This window comes from Solea senegalensis, unplaced genomic scaffold (assembly GCF_019176455.1).
Source record: "Solea senegalensis isolate Sse05_10M unplaced genomic scaffold, IFAPA_SoseM_1 scf7180000012671, whole genome shotgun sequence".
Classification (NCBI taxonomy): Eukaryota; Metazoa; Chordata; class Actinopteri; order Pleuronectiformes; family Soleidae; genus Solea; species Solea senegalensis.
Genome location: NW_025320669.1, coordinates 1 through 16,121, shown reverse-complemented (window position 1 = coordinate 16,121; position 16,121 = coordinate 1). Strand labels below are relative to the sequence as shown.

Below are 16,121 nucleotides of genomic sequence, written 5' to 3'. Positions count from 1 at the left end.
TTACCAGAACCAGTTAATGCCGAACCCTAAAACTTAAACTAACCAAATCTTAGACCCAGACTGAACTAGCTCCTGCAAAATTAGGTTCTGCCTCATTAGGACCAGGTTTTAGGGTTCATTACTGGTCTCCAACAGAAAAGGTCCTAAAGCGGTAACACATGCAAACACATGCTTACATTGTGTATAAAATAAAGAATGCAAGTCGTAAAAGCAGCTACATACATCTCTTCAGTGTAAAAGACAGACAGACAGACAAACACACATACTGCATGACCATATAAGCCCGAGCCCACGCCCCGACAGACACACTGCGTCATGGCCAACAATCAGAGCCAGCAGCCTTGTTTACTCCTCTAACCTGTGCACCCACTGATTGTGCTAGAAAAGCCCTCATCTCCTCCTCCCGCCCACTCCTCTGCTTCCCCGCTCATTCCTCTGTCATGCCCCCTCCCCATCGGTGACTCCTTCTCAACCTCTACTGCCACCTCGTCTCCTCACGGCCTCCTCCCTCTCTCTCTCCCCTGTCTTGTGTCTGTGTTATGAATGGCTCTGCTGGGCTTTCATAGATGTTTTTCACTCCCAGTCTCTGCTTCTCGTCTTGTGTATCGTTACATACAGAGTGCACATGCCCAACCTCAATCCTCTCTCCTCCTGCTCCTCGTCATCACTCTCCTCTTCTCACGTCCTCGTCATCAATGGCATTTTTATTTGAACATTTCAGGCCCTGTATTACAGACTTCAAAGATGCTACCCCCACCCCCTTCTGCCTGTGAATTTCATTATATAACCGAGTCCCCATGGACCTTGAGGACACTGAGCAATCTAATTTTATCTGGTGATGGCAGTAGCGATGATGGGCGCATGCATCAACACAGCATTTAACACACAAACAGATATTTTCTCTCATATGATTCCAGATACGCATCAAATGTTAGAACAGGACCAGAGCACAGCCAAGAGAAAATAAAAAAAATCACTAAAATATCATGTTGTGTTCTCTCATCATCAATGCTCTTTCAAGTTTGCAAAGCAGCAGCAGAGTGACTGTTATATATGAGAACAGTAAACACATGGCTGCCATTTTAATGCCTATCTGTGCTTGAAACACAAGAGCTCCCACAAAGTTTTCTGTCCTTTATAAACAACCAAACCCCTGCATTGCTAAGTTTGCCAAACAGCGCCATGCCCTGGCTCCAATGTGGAACTGCATTCAGCTGCAGAGCAGAGGAGGTGTAAAGCAACCGAAGGCTATTCGAGACACATGGACGGGAAACAGTAGTGAAATCAAACACCACAGCGTTATTGTCCGACGGTTTGATGCAGGTTTCACACGCTTAAAGGAGAGAGAGTGGTGTATGTTTTTACACAAGTGAGAGAAAACGAATGTAGAAGAAAGAAAGAAAATGAATAATTGGGCCATCAGTCTCCAAAGCAGCATTTTTCTGTCTTCATGTCTCACTGCAGCTCCAGACACTGCAGAGTCAAACTGCAGTAGATACTTACACTACTGTTTAATAATTACAGCACACTTTTACCCATGTACTCCAAGTCAACCATACCTTGAATCTCCTAGTCTTTGAATATTTCATACAATATTCATCTAATATTCATCTAATAGGGCCTGTTAACTGCTCAGATCATTTGATAAATCATACTGAGAAAAGTGTAAATGTGATTAAAGTTTTCAGTATCTCTGCAGTGAGGCTTATACTTTCAGATAGACAAATTGCTCTGGATTTAAAGAACCAGTATTAGTATTACCATATTCAGTTATAAAGAATTCACATTCAGTAGCAGAGTTTTGACATGTCGGGTTTAGGGACACACAACTGTCCCTAAAGAACATTATGTATATAAAATATTGAGTATGGATATATCATCAGTGATTATTCACGTTACTGAGTATCAAGATACGCAGCTTTTTACCAAAATGAGGATCTGTATGAGAGGGAAATGTCCATTAATTGTGGCAGGTGATCAACTCACTGAGGTAAAATATGAGTTTAATTTCAAAGTTTCCGAGTGTCTCTCTCCTACTTCGTGTCTAGTCTGTGGTTTTTGCCTCCACTGTTGTCCTCTGGATGTTCCGACTGAAAGGCATCATGAAGTCGTCAAAGTCCATCTCGAGAGACAAGAGCTCCTTCCGTCTCTCTATCTTTGACATCAGCTGGCTGGTGGTGGGCGGCTTTCCCCAGACCTGAGACAGACGGAGACAGAGGGACGAGTCAAAGAAAGAGAGCGCAAAACAAGAGAGCTTTGCAGTAACTCACTATACTGTGCATTGGTGATGCTGGAATAACTGAACATCCACTGCTTTAGTATTTCTGAACCGAAAACACTTTTATTTTCTGAAGTTCATCTTTTGTATCAATAAGAGGCAGAAATATTTTTGTGTGCTTCAAGTTATTTTCTTACACCAATCCTCATGCACGCTTCAGCAAAACACCAAAAGCGACAGACAGAAGTAATAACTACACAGGGAGATGCTACAATACACTGATGGTGGTAAGTCCTACCGTTTTTGGCACAAAGGTGGTCTGCATGATGTTGGTTTTCCCTGTTGTGATCTTTGTGTTCTGCAGGATAGTGCTGTTAGAATCCTTCTGTGAAGTCTTCCCTGCTGTTGCAGTTGACGACTCTGCTTGCACAGTTACTGTTGCTGAAATGACCTGCGGGGTACACTTTTTAGATTTGCCTTATTTTATACAAGTACTAAACGCAGTCGCTACAAATGCAAAGGTTAAGGCGACTTAGGCGACAACAAATGTGAGTATATTATTGTGTGTCACTGTGATGATTATTTTAAACTTCACTTATTCATACAGAGGACATAAAACCTCCACAGAGCTGTCAAAAGCACCATTTTGCAGTTCATGAAGCTTGGAAGATTCCGATGAAAATGACAACCTGTATCAACTGTAGACTCTTAAGAGTATAAATTCATGTCACAGTAGTGACTAATGTATCTATAAGCCGACTAAAACACATAAATGAAAGCAACAAAAGGACCTTTAATGGCCTAATGAGGTCATACACATCCTGATGTTTACAGATGTAACCAGCTGCTGCTGCCACCGTTGCTGTGACTCTCTCTCGTTTCAAGTGAAGTTCTTGTGTCTCTAGAACGGAATATTGTCCCGGCCCAGTTTCTTTGCATCAATGCCATTGTGCCCTTGTTTCAGCCTCACCTTGTTTTATAGTCTTTCAGTTTTAATCAGTAACTAGATGAATAACAGAGCAGAAAATAAAATACTGCAACACAATGTTAAAGTCAGGTTTGTGTGTGTGTGTGTGGTCAGAATCAGTGATGATTATTATTGGAGATTTAATACCTGTGCTTTGCCTTTATTGTAAGAGTCCAGCAAATGATCTCAGGATAACCAGCCATTCAACATTCAATGAAAAACATGCACTTTGACTTGAGGGTGCATGCATTATTTACACAGACTGACTGGCTCATGAGTCACAGAGAATGGACGTTTAATGGGCTTATCACATTCTTGCAGTTCTGTGGAGGAATACTGTCATTTATTGTGACAGTTTGGAATTAGTAGAAAACAGGGGCACCTTCTATAAATGCTTAGAGGGCAGACAGCTCCACATTATGCCCGTGTGCTATTTATTCTGCTGGGTAGACTCTTTCTGGCTTCCTAGAACTGCTGCTTGCGACTATATTGTGCTATGAATATCCCTGATGAATTTGCACCGCTGCGCCACACCTGCTACATTCAGAGTACTGATGACAAAATCAATACATTTCATCTGATTGTGGCCTGGTTATAGGAAATGCAAATTCAAGCAACAGCATGGTCTCGTTGTAACATAACACGTCTGGTCTAATTTGCTTACAAGTTAGAAGCCTTACAGCCATCAGATCTCTTTACAGGCTTGAGTTTCTATTGTTGAAACAAGAGGCCACAGCACACTGGGTGAGACACTGATGTGTGCTTTATATTCAGCTTTGGTCTCTTTTTGTGTTTGAGATTTGATCAAAGTGTGTGACTGAAGATGTGTTTGCTCAACTGATTCCACATAATACATCTTAATAATGCATTGTAAGCAAGCACTATGACAATAAAATGCATGGGAGGATGACACCGAGGATGGACCAGGTAGTGTAGGAGAAGAAGAATTGTTAATGTGGTAATGTCTAAATTGTTGGGTCACTTTTATTTTAACATCATTTACATGTATTGTGTACTGTTGATTTAATTCATTAAATTCTCATTGAATTTCAATACAAAAATCAATATTTTAATTAATAAATTGCGACGCTCTAAAGTGAACAGTCGTTGCCAGTGGGCGACTACTTCATCTCTCCTATATTGATCATCACAGAATCGTTGTATTGTGATATTAATGGTATCGTTGGACCATGTATCGCATATTTTATTGTGAGGTACGCTGTGAATCTCACCCCTAGTAAACAGTACTGTTTGTTACTGTCATAAAATGTACTGGTAGCCTATGTTACAGCATTTTATACAAATATGATTACATTGATTTAGTTTTTAAATATAATAGAAACATAAACACGCCCAAAATATGTCAAAATAACCACAGTGCTTTATATTGTGTAACCTATAGCTCATTGTTTGAATCACTTGATTTATGAACAAGATGGACGAGAGGAGGAGATGACTGCAACTACATGCTGTAAAGTAGAAAGTAGAAGTTCTTTTTATGGCACGGACCAGAAATAAAAAGTTACGTAGTCCCAACGCAGGCGACTCAGAGGTGCCATTCACCCTGTTATGAGTTGATGCACCATCAAAATTCTACACTGTGTCATAAACTGCTCCGTTTTAATATTACCTTCTCTTTGGAGGGTTTAGGCTGCTGAGCTTTGCTCCTGTTTCCTCTTGATGGCTCCTTTGGTTTAGGCAGAGAATCCATCTTGTTTTTGACCAAGTCAATTGTCCTGGAGTCTGCAAAAGCTCGAGCGATGTCAAGGCAGTTTTGTTCTAAAGAGACATTAAACTCAACGTCAGTGAAATAGCAACAGTCACAGTTGTTAACTCAGTGAGAGCAGTTTGCTACAGAGACTGCAGTTTTTTTGTTGTAAAACAAATGATAGTTCACTGAAAGTTTTATGACCATAATAATCTGTTACTGACTGGCACATTAAAAAATAAAAATTTGATTTCAATTGTATTTTTCAAAGGATCCGTTTCAGATGTGCACCGTCAAACCTTTCTTGTTCTCTGCAATAACACTGGCACCAGCCTTGATGAGAAAGTCCACACAGGCGGGTCTGGAGCTCTGGATGGCCCTCATGAGGGGAGTGCCACCACTGAGAGCTTGGGCGTCGACAGCAGCCCCGGCCTCCACCAGAAGTTCCATTAGTTCCAGTTGGCCAGCGCGAGCCGCGTGGTGCAGCGGCGTCCAGGAGAACTGGTCACAGGCATTTACATCGGCCCTGTCAAGTACAGTCCACAGCACGGTGTGATTTAAAGATGTATTTAATATATAATTTACCATACTAGATATCCAAGAAATCTGCATAAGAAAATAAGCTCAAACATTCACTGCTGACCATATTCATATGAAACAATTAAGACATTCTGAAAACAAAGTACACTGAAATGACTACATTTAAATACTTTTAGGGAACTGCTCATTGCTGATTTTCTCCGTCTTACAATGACAAGCACATTTTGTGTACAAAACAATGTTGAAAAGTAATTGGTATACTTAAACTTGCACTACAATTTTACAGTGCATTTGATGATATAACTCTTGGGATTGTTTTCCCTGTAACAGCCTTTCAGTGCATTCATAATCACATCTACTTCTATCTACTCTAATGTGGGATCAGCTATTCCCAATTGGGATTCATATTTATATAAAATTACTGGTAATATCTATCAAATAGTGCTAGAGAGTCAAGAGCATTTGTAATGTATACAATAATCACGTTGACTTGAAAATAGGACATTGTCATTTTCAGCATGTAAACATAGAAACATGTAAACATAGAAGACACATCAGCTGTACTTCTGTTGTATTTCTGACTAAACAGCTGCCCTTTGCTTTTGTCAACATGTGTACTGAAATTAAACTTGCTATCACCACCAGTAACAGAGTAAAACTCAGAATGTATGACACATAATAGTGACTTTATTCACAAGTGCAACTAAAAACCATGAATATGTTGCTAAAACCATTCAATCTGAAAGGAAATAGACAATGTCACTTACCCCCGGCTAAGGAGATACTGAGCCACCTCATAGTTGCCATTGGAACAGGCCACCATCAGTGGAGTTTTATAAAACTCATCTTGAACATCCACAGGAACCCCCTGACTGAAAGCAAGGTCCAACGACTCCAGATCCCCACTCTTTACACAATAGTTGATGTTCACGAAGATCTTCTCTGGCTTCTCTACGTACCACCCCGAGTCATTCATTATGGGATGTTCTGGCGGGTGGTCACGGTCAAAGCGTCGACTGTCTGAGCAGTTGTAGTACGTCTCAATCATGAACTCTGGTGGACCTCCATCCTTCCGCCGGAGCATGAGTTCTGGTGTGAGGGTGCAAATTGGAATCGGGAGGACAAATTTATCTTTCTTTTTCTTCTTCTTTCCTCCCCCTTTTCCTCCTTTTGACCCTTTTTTCTTTTTTGGTAAGTAAGAGGAGAGGAGGAACGGTTTCTTGATGTACTTGACACCTTTGATGAAATCATTAATGTTGACACAGCTCTCTTTCCTCTTGTCATGTGCTGATATTACAGTTTGGAGTTGGTCCACATCAGCCGGGGCTTTTAGTTTCTGCAAAACTGAAATGAACAGATCTTTGGTAACGGTGTCCGATTTGTTCCCAAAGGCTTGTCGTAACTCAGTCTCATACTCGTGGGACCAGTCGTGGAGGGTCAAAGCCCAGAGACCTGACATGAGGCTGACACCGCTGGATTTGTTGCCTTTGCCCTGTTGCCGCTCAGCTTTCCTCAGCTCCTTGGCTGCTGCTTTGTGACCAGCGTCTTTGGCAATCAGACGTGGCAAGAAACCTTCATGGTTCTTTAGCTTGGGGTTGCAACCTGAACACAAAGCACAGTTTGACAGAACATATGAACACAAGGTTGAATTACTTAATTTGAAAATGTGCTTGCAGGATAGATAATCTGCCATTTAATTTGATTAAATTAAATTTTCCTGGCTTCTATCATCAATTCAACATATCAAGACACACAGTGACCAGTAATAAGTCCGTGTTAATCCTGCGATGACAGTTCATTATGAGACGCAGCCCCAGGGATTTTCTTTATTTATGTCACAAAAGTCTAAAAGCTGATACTGATTGTAGTGACATCAGGATGCTCGTTATTGTTTAACTCTCTCTCTCAGCACCTCTTTGTGCCAGGAACTTGCAGCAGTTTGCGTTGCCCGTGGTAGCAGCATAGTGTAGGGGAGTGCAGCCGTCAAGGTTAATCATGCCCATGTCTGCTGAGAAAGCAGACAGCACCTGGATCACCTGCAATGCATAAATCACCACAGCGAAACAACAACAGGACATTTGTTTAGCAAAACCTTCTTTGTATTCAAACATTTCTTGCTGTTATAATATTGAGTAAGGTCAGGTCTCCCAGAAGTAACTGCACCTCAAAAAAGCCCCCCATTGCAGCATAGTGCACTGCTGTTAGACGGTTATGGTCCAGGGCATTAGGGTTTCCCCCTTTCTTGAGAATTGCTCTCACAAGCTGCAGGGAGCCAGCTTTGGCTGCTTCCATCAATGCTGTGATGCCAGTATCCTGCGGAGAGGAGGAGAGGAATCAGTACCAAAGCAAACACACCACATATGGCCACAGAACACATCACAGTATGTTGTGAACTGATGGGATATCAGTTTCCCCACACTCAGTTGTTACAGTTCAAAGAATTCCTAATGGTTATCCATACCATCTAATTAACAACCTGGTTTGTTGCACTGGGATCTGCTCCACTATCCAGCATGATGAGACACATGGAGGTGCACTGCTGAGCCTTCTCACACATCTGCTGGAAGACATGTGTCCCCTGCGCCGACACGTTGTTGACGTCTGCCTGGCACTTCAGCGCCACCTGCAGACAGCGGTTATGGCGCTTGGTGGGGTAGATACAGTAGAAGAGAACACCTGCGATGAGAGTTAATGAAACAGGAGATACTGTAACTTTATGAAAAGCACATTATCAAATACAAGATAAAAGAACTGTTCCATACCCTTCTCTCTTTTCACTTCCCTTGTTTCCTTTCTGTTGCAGCAATTCTTTTATATAAAGGCAAAATGCCACGAAAATTAGCTTCATTACAGAAAGTGACATTATTAGGGCTAATCCACTCATAATCAACTATTAAATTCATCACCAACTATTCTGAAAATCCATTAGTTATAGAAAGAAGTCTGATTGCAACTTCTTAAAAAAGGCCCAGTGTGTAAGAAATAATGACAACCAATTATGAGATTGCACAACGCTACTCGATTACGCCTCCCTTTCACAGGCACGTCAGGGAACTACGGTGACCTTTCGATATCAGAAAGAACCAACCTTCTCCACTCTCTCTGCCATTTCCTCCTTTTAAACTGGTTGTGCATAAGGTTTATATGCAAGCTTTCCCTTTAAAATGTGAAATACATGCTTTGGCTGGTTGGTTCATTGAGGTTCCTGTAGAAACATGTCAGTTTCCATTGCCAAAAATAGTACATATAAAGAGGCTTTTTTAAGGCTATATTTTAAAGCAATTACGCATTCAACAAAGTAATATGTATTGTATAAAAATGGATGACAATAAACCATCCTGAATGGTTTACCGGATATTCAATCAAATGTGGGCTTTTTTTCCAATTCACTCAATTTCTAAAAAGCTAGTGCACAAAAACAGACAGGAATGGAATAAATAAAGTGACATGACAAACTAATCTGAAAAGAATTCAAGGGCTATTTACCATTTAAAAGATTTTGTAGAAGGATACAAAATGAATACTAGGTTTGTTTTAGTCAAAAATTATGATGCTGTGATGGTCTCTAATATGACTGAACTGAACATCTTTTGTTCTGTTGTCAAATAAAGTGAAGGTTGCGATCATTTTAAGGTTTGCCAAACAACAATCAACATTTCTCTGAATTTTCTGTTATTTTATGTAACAAATACCTGATCAATTGATTGAAAAAACAACAACATACTGACAGATAAAGACACTCATTAGCTGGAGTCCTAAATAGTATTGTAAATTAAATTATTCTTCACAATTTGTCATTTCCCTGTGGTCATCCACCTTCTTTAGCAAACATAGGAGTCAAATATGCAGTTCAACAAACAATATCCAACAGGCCGTGTCACCTGAAGGCCAGCACGCTACTGCATTAAAGAGGAGAGTGTGATTAATCAACAAGTACCTGCTATGCCAGTGAAGTCACATGACACTAATCTCATGAGCGATGTCCAGTCTTGAAACTGAACGCCGACCATGCTCAGTCACAAGTGCACGATGGTAGACGCTCGATGGCTGAAGTTTTAAAACACTATGGTACTAATTTATCAGTAAGTCTGAATGTGTTTGTGCCAAGGAATCTGCAACTGGCATCAATGGTGCACCCATTCAATATGTGCCTGTTTATTGTGTATTTTTGAGTTTGTGGTTTGCTTGTTGGTTTCGTTTGTGTATTTTTGGTGTGTTTGAATAATCACTGACAGATAAGCATTCCTTGCCAACACCACACACACACTGGTGTCCTTACGAAGTCACCGCAAACCATTCAACAGATATGTGATTAACAGACTCACAGACAGACAGATGTTCCTAGCCCTTTTTGCTGTCAGGAACACTCTGCTCCTGCTCACACACTTCCCAAGTGATCGGTCAACAACAGTAACTCTTAGTGGTACAGAGGGCCTTCTTCGTTAAAACAAGAGAGGAACAGGAACATTTTCTTTCAGTTTCTACACCCACAGGAATCCAAATGTCCAGAGAGATGTGACTGGGCTGTGAGTGTTGAGACTTGGCCAAACAAGTCCTTTGAGAGAGCAGGAGGTATCAAGTTACTCAGCATGTTTCACACAAGAGGATCTCCCTTAGTGCTTGATCTGTAATTACGTGTACCCACCAGCCTTGACACACACAATTGTTTCTACACATACTCAGCATAAAGTGCATCATATAAAAACATGTATTTAAGCGCACACACAGATGATTTTCTACTACCGTCTTTTCTTATTTTCATTCTCAGTATTAGAGCGCCATTTGCAGTTATCGCAGTCTCTGGACTCCATACTGTCACTGAATTACAATCGGTTTAAAAACCCTCCAGAAATGAACTTCAGAGTCTCTGATTGGAGTTGTCTATGTTGGATACTGTCTCCTCATCAATATCTAAACAGAGGCACCATGCATTTTCATGAGTTGTAAGACAAGGACAGGCATTCAAGTTCAACCTGCTGCTCTAAATTGAGATGGAAAACACCTCTATTTGAGAAATTGACACTTAACAAGCTCTTAACATAACAATACATTTGCCATCTCTGATACATTACATGATTCATGTCAGTGTGATTCATGACTCATGTGCTCACATCTTTATGCAACACAATCTGCTGTTTTCAGTATTTACCAACTAGTATTTATAGCCTTACTTCCTTTTTAGTTAGTTCTTATATCCTTTTCCACATCAATTATTTATTTCCAAAGGAATAATTTATTCCCATTAGACTCCTCCTGCTCACCTTTGCCCTCAGCATCCTGGAGCCTCAGGTCCGCTCGGCTTTGCGCTAGCACAGCCACGATGGTATCATTGCCCAGCTCAGCAGCTAACATGACTGGGGTGCGGCCCTTCTTGTCCTGAATGTTGGGGTCTGCTCCCTGAGACAGAAGGAAGCTGACCAGGTCTGTGACGGGTCAGAGACACAGGCATGACTTTTTATTTTGCAGTACATTTCAAAAATCGATTGACTCTTGAGATCACATTATAAAATAAAGGCAAAAACTAATTTTTCACTAGACTAAAAATCCTGCTCTTCAGAGGAGAAAATATGTTGTTTGTTGACAGACTGCAAAACTTTTCTTTCACAAAAATTAGTCAAGTGGAAAAAATGATCACTCGTACCATTGTTGAATTGTGTTGTAATCACAATATTTTTCAACGTACTCGCAGAACGATCATGTAGCTCTAATTGAGATTGAGTATTTTTTTAAATGTAAGGAAATTCCTCAAATTTTCTTTCAATGTGTAAACTGTAAGACACATTTCTGGACATTATTTCAAAAATTATTGCATGAAGAAACTGTTTCAGCTTTGACTGATTTGTCAAACTCATAGGGTGTTTTGAACCATATAAGCACAAATGTGTCAATATTGTATGATCTGACAGAAACAGGAAGAGGTCCATTACCCTGGTTATTGGCTGAAACCGCCACATGAAGCACCCCTGTGCCATCTTGCGGCTCAGTGAGGTTGATGACGCTTTCCACCCCGAGCTTCACCATCTTCTCAATCTGCACTGTATCCCCATCATGAACACACTGCAGCAGGCGGTAGATCTGAAGGACCTGCAGACGGCCCTCTGCTACTCTGACACTCATTGTGGGGACAGAGGGAGGCTAGTGGAAAATAAGACAAACTCTGACAATCATGCAGGCACACATACAGTACTGAAGCGGTGTGTGTATCTTATAAATTAAGAAAAAATGTGCATTTTAAACTACACCGCGTCAATTAATCACATATTTCAAAACATGTGGAGCCATTACTGTGAGCATATTTCCCATCTGAAGCTCATATAAGTCATCTTCACTCAGCTATAGATTACTTATGGGCCATTTTCATGGCAGACATTTTGATAGAGCACAGTAGGAAAATCATTGGTGAGGAGTGGCTCAGTGGTTAAGACTGGTACCTTGTGTGCAAAAGACTTCATGGTCGCAAGTTCAACTCCATCCCTGGCAGGTTGTACTCAATTCCTATGTAAGTCAATGTGGCTAAAAGTGTCTACTAAATGTAATTAATCATAGCTAAGTTCCATTTAGCTTACTCAGTTTGAGAGGTGCATGCTGGTAGCCATAATTAGTGTGATCAGTAACACCTGTGCCTTTTCTGCTAAACAAAAGCTAATAAGCTAATGATACTAGTGATTAACAAACAATTTAACCCACCCTGAATAAGTGTGGAAATAAAACACAAATAAAGCTTCCTTTATGTCATGATGACGTAAACGAAAAGTGTTAGCATGCCAATATTTGTTTCCCGGTTTGCCACGCGACTTTTACCACGCGTAAAAACTTTTAAACAAATAACAATATTCTTGTCGACATACCAGACACGTCCGGACAGGCGGCACATAGGCGACAATTCCAACTTTTTTCTACAGGCTCGTGACTTTTTTGATCCTCAAAGCACAACCTTTCACTGTGAATGAGCCGGAGTGACGAGACACACTCAGCTCCATGGCAACCGAACGCCTGAAAATCCCTGGAAGGACGCGTTAGCTGTTCCTGCTCCTGAGTGTGTGAGCCGTGCTGCCTTCAAGTGCTGCTGATGAGCTCGTAATACGGAGATTTCACCGTAACAGACATAGACTAGGAGGTTTTTGTCAAAATTTGGACGACATTCTAAACTATGACATTTTTGTACATAGTTAGTCAAGACCTACTAACCACTACACCACCATGCCACTCTGGTATTACAGTAAAATGTCATAGTTTAGTATGTCGTCCAAAATATGAAAAAAATGTCATAGTATAGTATAGTATGTCGTCCAAAATCACTCAAAAAAATCATGGTATAGTATGTCGTCCAAAATCACTCAAAAAAGTCATAGTATAGTATGTCGTCCAAAATCACCCAAAAAAGTCATAGTATAGTATGTTGTCCAAAATCACCCCAAAAAGTCATAGTTTAGCATGACGTCCAAAATCACTCAAAAAGTCATAGTATAGTATGTCGTCCAAAATCACTCAAAAATGTCATAGTATAGTATGTCGTCCAAAATCACCATAAATAAATAATTGCTTTACATTTATTCCTACAATTATTATTTTCTAGGGACGCAAGTCATGTTTTGCACTATTAGGACGAAATATCTTGGGCTGTAACTTTCAGGAAACACTGAGAGTGATGAGGCTAAATGCAACTGGAGAATGCGGGCATCGATCCCGCTACCTCTCACATAGAGCGAGCGCTCTACCATTTGAGCTAATCCCCCCTTGCATTGTGAGGTTTAAACGCAAACACACAGACAAGACATTGGACAGTCATCAATACAACAGAATTCAGTCATATTTTCTAAAGTAAATTTTTTTGTGGGTGATGGCATTTTTCGTATATGTGGAAAGTACTACTTTGGTTTTCAATTTCATGTCAGTCATAGAATAGAATGTCTTCCAAAATGAGACAAAAAGTCATAATATAGTATGACGTCCAAAATCACTCAAAAAAGTCATAGTATAGTATGTCGTCCAAAATCACTCAAAAACATCATAGTATAGTATGTTGTCCAAAATCACTCAAAAAAGGTCATAGTATTGTATGTTGTCCAAAATGAGACCAAAAAGTCATAGGACAGTATGTCGTCCAAAATCACTCAAAAAATGTCATAGTATAGTATGTCATCCAAAATCAAGAAAAAAGGTCATAGTATGGTATGTCGTCCAAAATCACTCAAAAACATCATAGTATGTATGTTCCAAATGAGACAAAAAAGTCATAATAAGTCATATAATTATGTTGTCCAAAATGAGACAAAAATCATAGTATAGTATGTTGTCCAAAATGACACCTAAACGTCATAGTATAGTATGTCGTCAAAATCAAAAAAGTCATAGTATAGTATGTAGTCCAAAATGAGACAAAAAAGTCATAGTATAGTATGTCGTCCAAAATCACTCAAAAAAGTCATAGTAGTATGTCGTCAAAATCACTCCAAAAAGGTCATAGTATTGTATGCGTCAAAATCACTCAAAATGTCATAGTATAGTATGTAAGTCCAAAATGGAGACAATAAAGTCATAGTATAGTATGTCGTCCAAAATCACCAAAAGAGGTCATAGTATAGTATGTCGTCCAAAATCACTCAAAAAGTCATAGTATAGTATGTCCTCCAAAATCACTCAAAAAAGTCATAGTATAGTATGTCGTCCAAAATCACTCAAAAATGTCATAGTATAGTATGTCGTCCAAAATCACCTTAAATAAATAAATGCTTTACATTTATTCCTACATTTCTCAATTATAAATTTCTACGGACACAAGTTATGTTTCGCCATATTACGCCGAACACTGTAATTTTCAGGAAATACTGAGAGTGAAGAGGCTAAACACGACTGGAGGATGCGGGCATCGATCCCGCTACCTCTCGCATGCTAAGCGAGCGCTCTACCATTTGAGCTAATCCCCCCTTTCCAATTTAAACGCAAACACACAGACACGACATCAGACAGTCATCAATACAACAGAATTCAGTCATATTTTCTAAAGTAAAAATTTTTATGGGTGATGGCATTTTTCGTATATGTGGAAGGTACTACTTTGTTTTGTCAATGTCATGTCAGTCATAGTATATTATGTCGTCCAAAATCACTCAAAAAAGTCATAGTATAGTATGTCGTCCAAAATCACTCAAAAAAGTCATAGTATAGTATGTCGTCCAAAATCAAACAAAAAAGTCGTAGTTTAGTATTTCGTCCAAAAAATCACTAAAGTCAAGTAGCATAGTATGTCGTCCAAATCACTAAAAAGTCATAGCATAGTATGTCGTCCAAAATCACTAAAAGTCATAGTATACAGTATGTCGCCCAAAATCACCAAAAAGTTATAGCATAGTATGTCACCCAAAATCACCTGCCAAAAAATGTCATAGTATAGTATGTCGTCCAAAATCACCAAAGAGGCCATAGTATAGTATGTCAGTCCAAATCACTCAAAAGTCATAGTATAGTATGTTGTCCAAAAATCAACAAAAAGGTCATAGTATAGCTCTTGTCGCCCAAAAATCTCCAATAAAGGTCATAGTATTGTATGTTGTCCAAAATGAGATTTAAAAAGTCATAGACAGTATATCGCCCAAAATCACTCAAAAGTCATAGTATCAGTATGTCGCACTACAAAATCACTCAAAAGTCATAGTATTAGAACGGCTGCCCAAAATCACTCAAAAAAAGTCATAGTATAGTTTGTCGTCCAAAATCACTCAAAAATGTCATAGTATAGTATGTCGTCCAAAATCACCTTAAATAAATAAATGCTTTACATTTATTCCAACATTTCTCAATTATAAATTTCTACGGACACAAGTTATGTTTCGCCATATTACGCCGAACACTGTAATTTTCAGGAAATACTGAGAGTGAAGAGGCTAAACACGACTGGAGGATGCGGGCATCGATCCCGCTACCTCTCGCATGCTAAGCGAGCGCTCTACCATTTGAGCTAATCCCCCATTGCATTTCCAATTTAAACACAAACACACAGACACGACATCAGACAGTCATCAATACAACAGAATTCAGTCATATTTTCTAAAGTAAAAATTTTTGTGGGTGATGGCATTTTTCGTATATGTGGAAGGTACTACTTTGTTTTGTCAATGTCATGTCAGTCATAGTATAGTATGTCGTCCAAAATCACTCAAAAAAGTCATAGTATAGTATGTCGTCCAAAATCACTCAAAAAATGTCATAGTATAGTATGTCGTCCAAAATCATGAAAAAAGGTCATAGAATAGTATGTAGTCCAAAATCACTCAAAAACATCATAGTATAGTATGTCGTCCAAAATCACCTTAAATAAAAAAATGCTTTACATTTATTCCTACATTTCTCAATTATTAATTTCTACGGACACAAGTTATGTTTCGCCATATTACGCCGAACACTGTAATTTTCAGGAAATACTGAGAGTGAAGAGGCTAAACAAGGCTGGAGGATGCGGGCATCGATCCCGCTACCTCTCGCATGCTAAGCGAGCACTCTACCATTTGAGCTAATCCCCCAATGCGCTTCCAATTTAAACGCAAACACACAGACACGACATCAGACAGTCATCAATACAACAGAATTCAGTCATATTTTCTAAAGTAAAAATTTTTGTGGGTGATGGCATTTTTCGTATATGTGGAAGGTACTACTTTGTTTTGTCGCCCAAAATTAGAAAAAAAAGT

At 39.5% G+C, this 16,121-nt stretch overlaps 1 protein-coding gene and 3 non-coding genes across 4 annotated transcripts; all 4 read right to left on the bottom strand.

Annotated features, from left to right (window-relative positions):
• Positions 1-1,618: 1,618 nt before the first annotated feature.
• On the bottom strand, positions 1,619-12,417 carry LOC122759933 (ankyrin repeat and EF-hand domain-containing protein 1-like). The gene is made up of 11 exons (XM_044014944.1): positions 12,282-12,417; positions 11,361-11,568; positions 10,695-10,856; positions 7,910-8,109; positions 7,597-7,746; positions 7,346-7,469; positions 6,201-7,035; positions 5,193-5,419; positions 4,816-4,964; positions 2,517-2,669; positions 1,619-2,197 (listed from the first exon to the last, which is right to left on the bottom strand). The coding sequence occupies exons 2-11, from the start codon at positions 11,548-11,550 to the stop codon at positions 2,045-2,047; spliced, it is 2,343 nt and encodes a 780-aa protein (XP_043870879.1). The 5' UTR covers positions 11,551-11,568; positions 12,282-12,417; the 3' UTR covers positions 1,619-2,044.
• Positions 12,418-14,287: 1,870 nt separating this feature from the next.
• On the bottom strand, positions 14,288-14,360 carry trnaa-agc. The gene has a single exon. It is a non-coding gene; the product is annotated as a tRNA-Ala (tRNA).
• A 968-nt stretch (positions 14,361-15,328) lies between these two features.
• On the bottom strand, positions 15,329-15,401 carry trnaa-agc. Its single transcript has one exon. It is a non-coding gene; the product is annotated as a tRNA-Ala (tRNA).
• A 479-nt stretch (positions 15,402-15,880) lies between these two features.
• On the bottom strand, positions 15,881-15,953 carry trnaa-agc. Its single transcript has one exon. It is a non-coding gene; the product is annotated as a tRNA-Ala (tRNA).
• Positions 15,954-16,121: the final 168 nt, after the last annotated feature.

Bases quoted from the DNA above. Each gene is read 5' to 3' on its own strand.
- LOC122759933 (XM_044014944.1), bottom strand. From the start codon at position 11,550: ATGAGTGTCAGAGTAGCAGAGGGCCGTCTGCAGGTCCTTCAGATCTAC. The intron at 2,670-4,815 runs GTAATATTAAAA...TGTACCCCGCAG, and splicing joins CTAAACCCTCCAAAGAGAAG to GTCATTTCAGCAACAGTAAC. The intron at 2,198-2,516 runs GTAGGACTTACC...CGTCTGTCTCAG, and splicing joins CCACCTTTGTGCCAAAAACG to GTCTGGGGAAAGCCGCCCAC.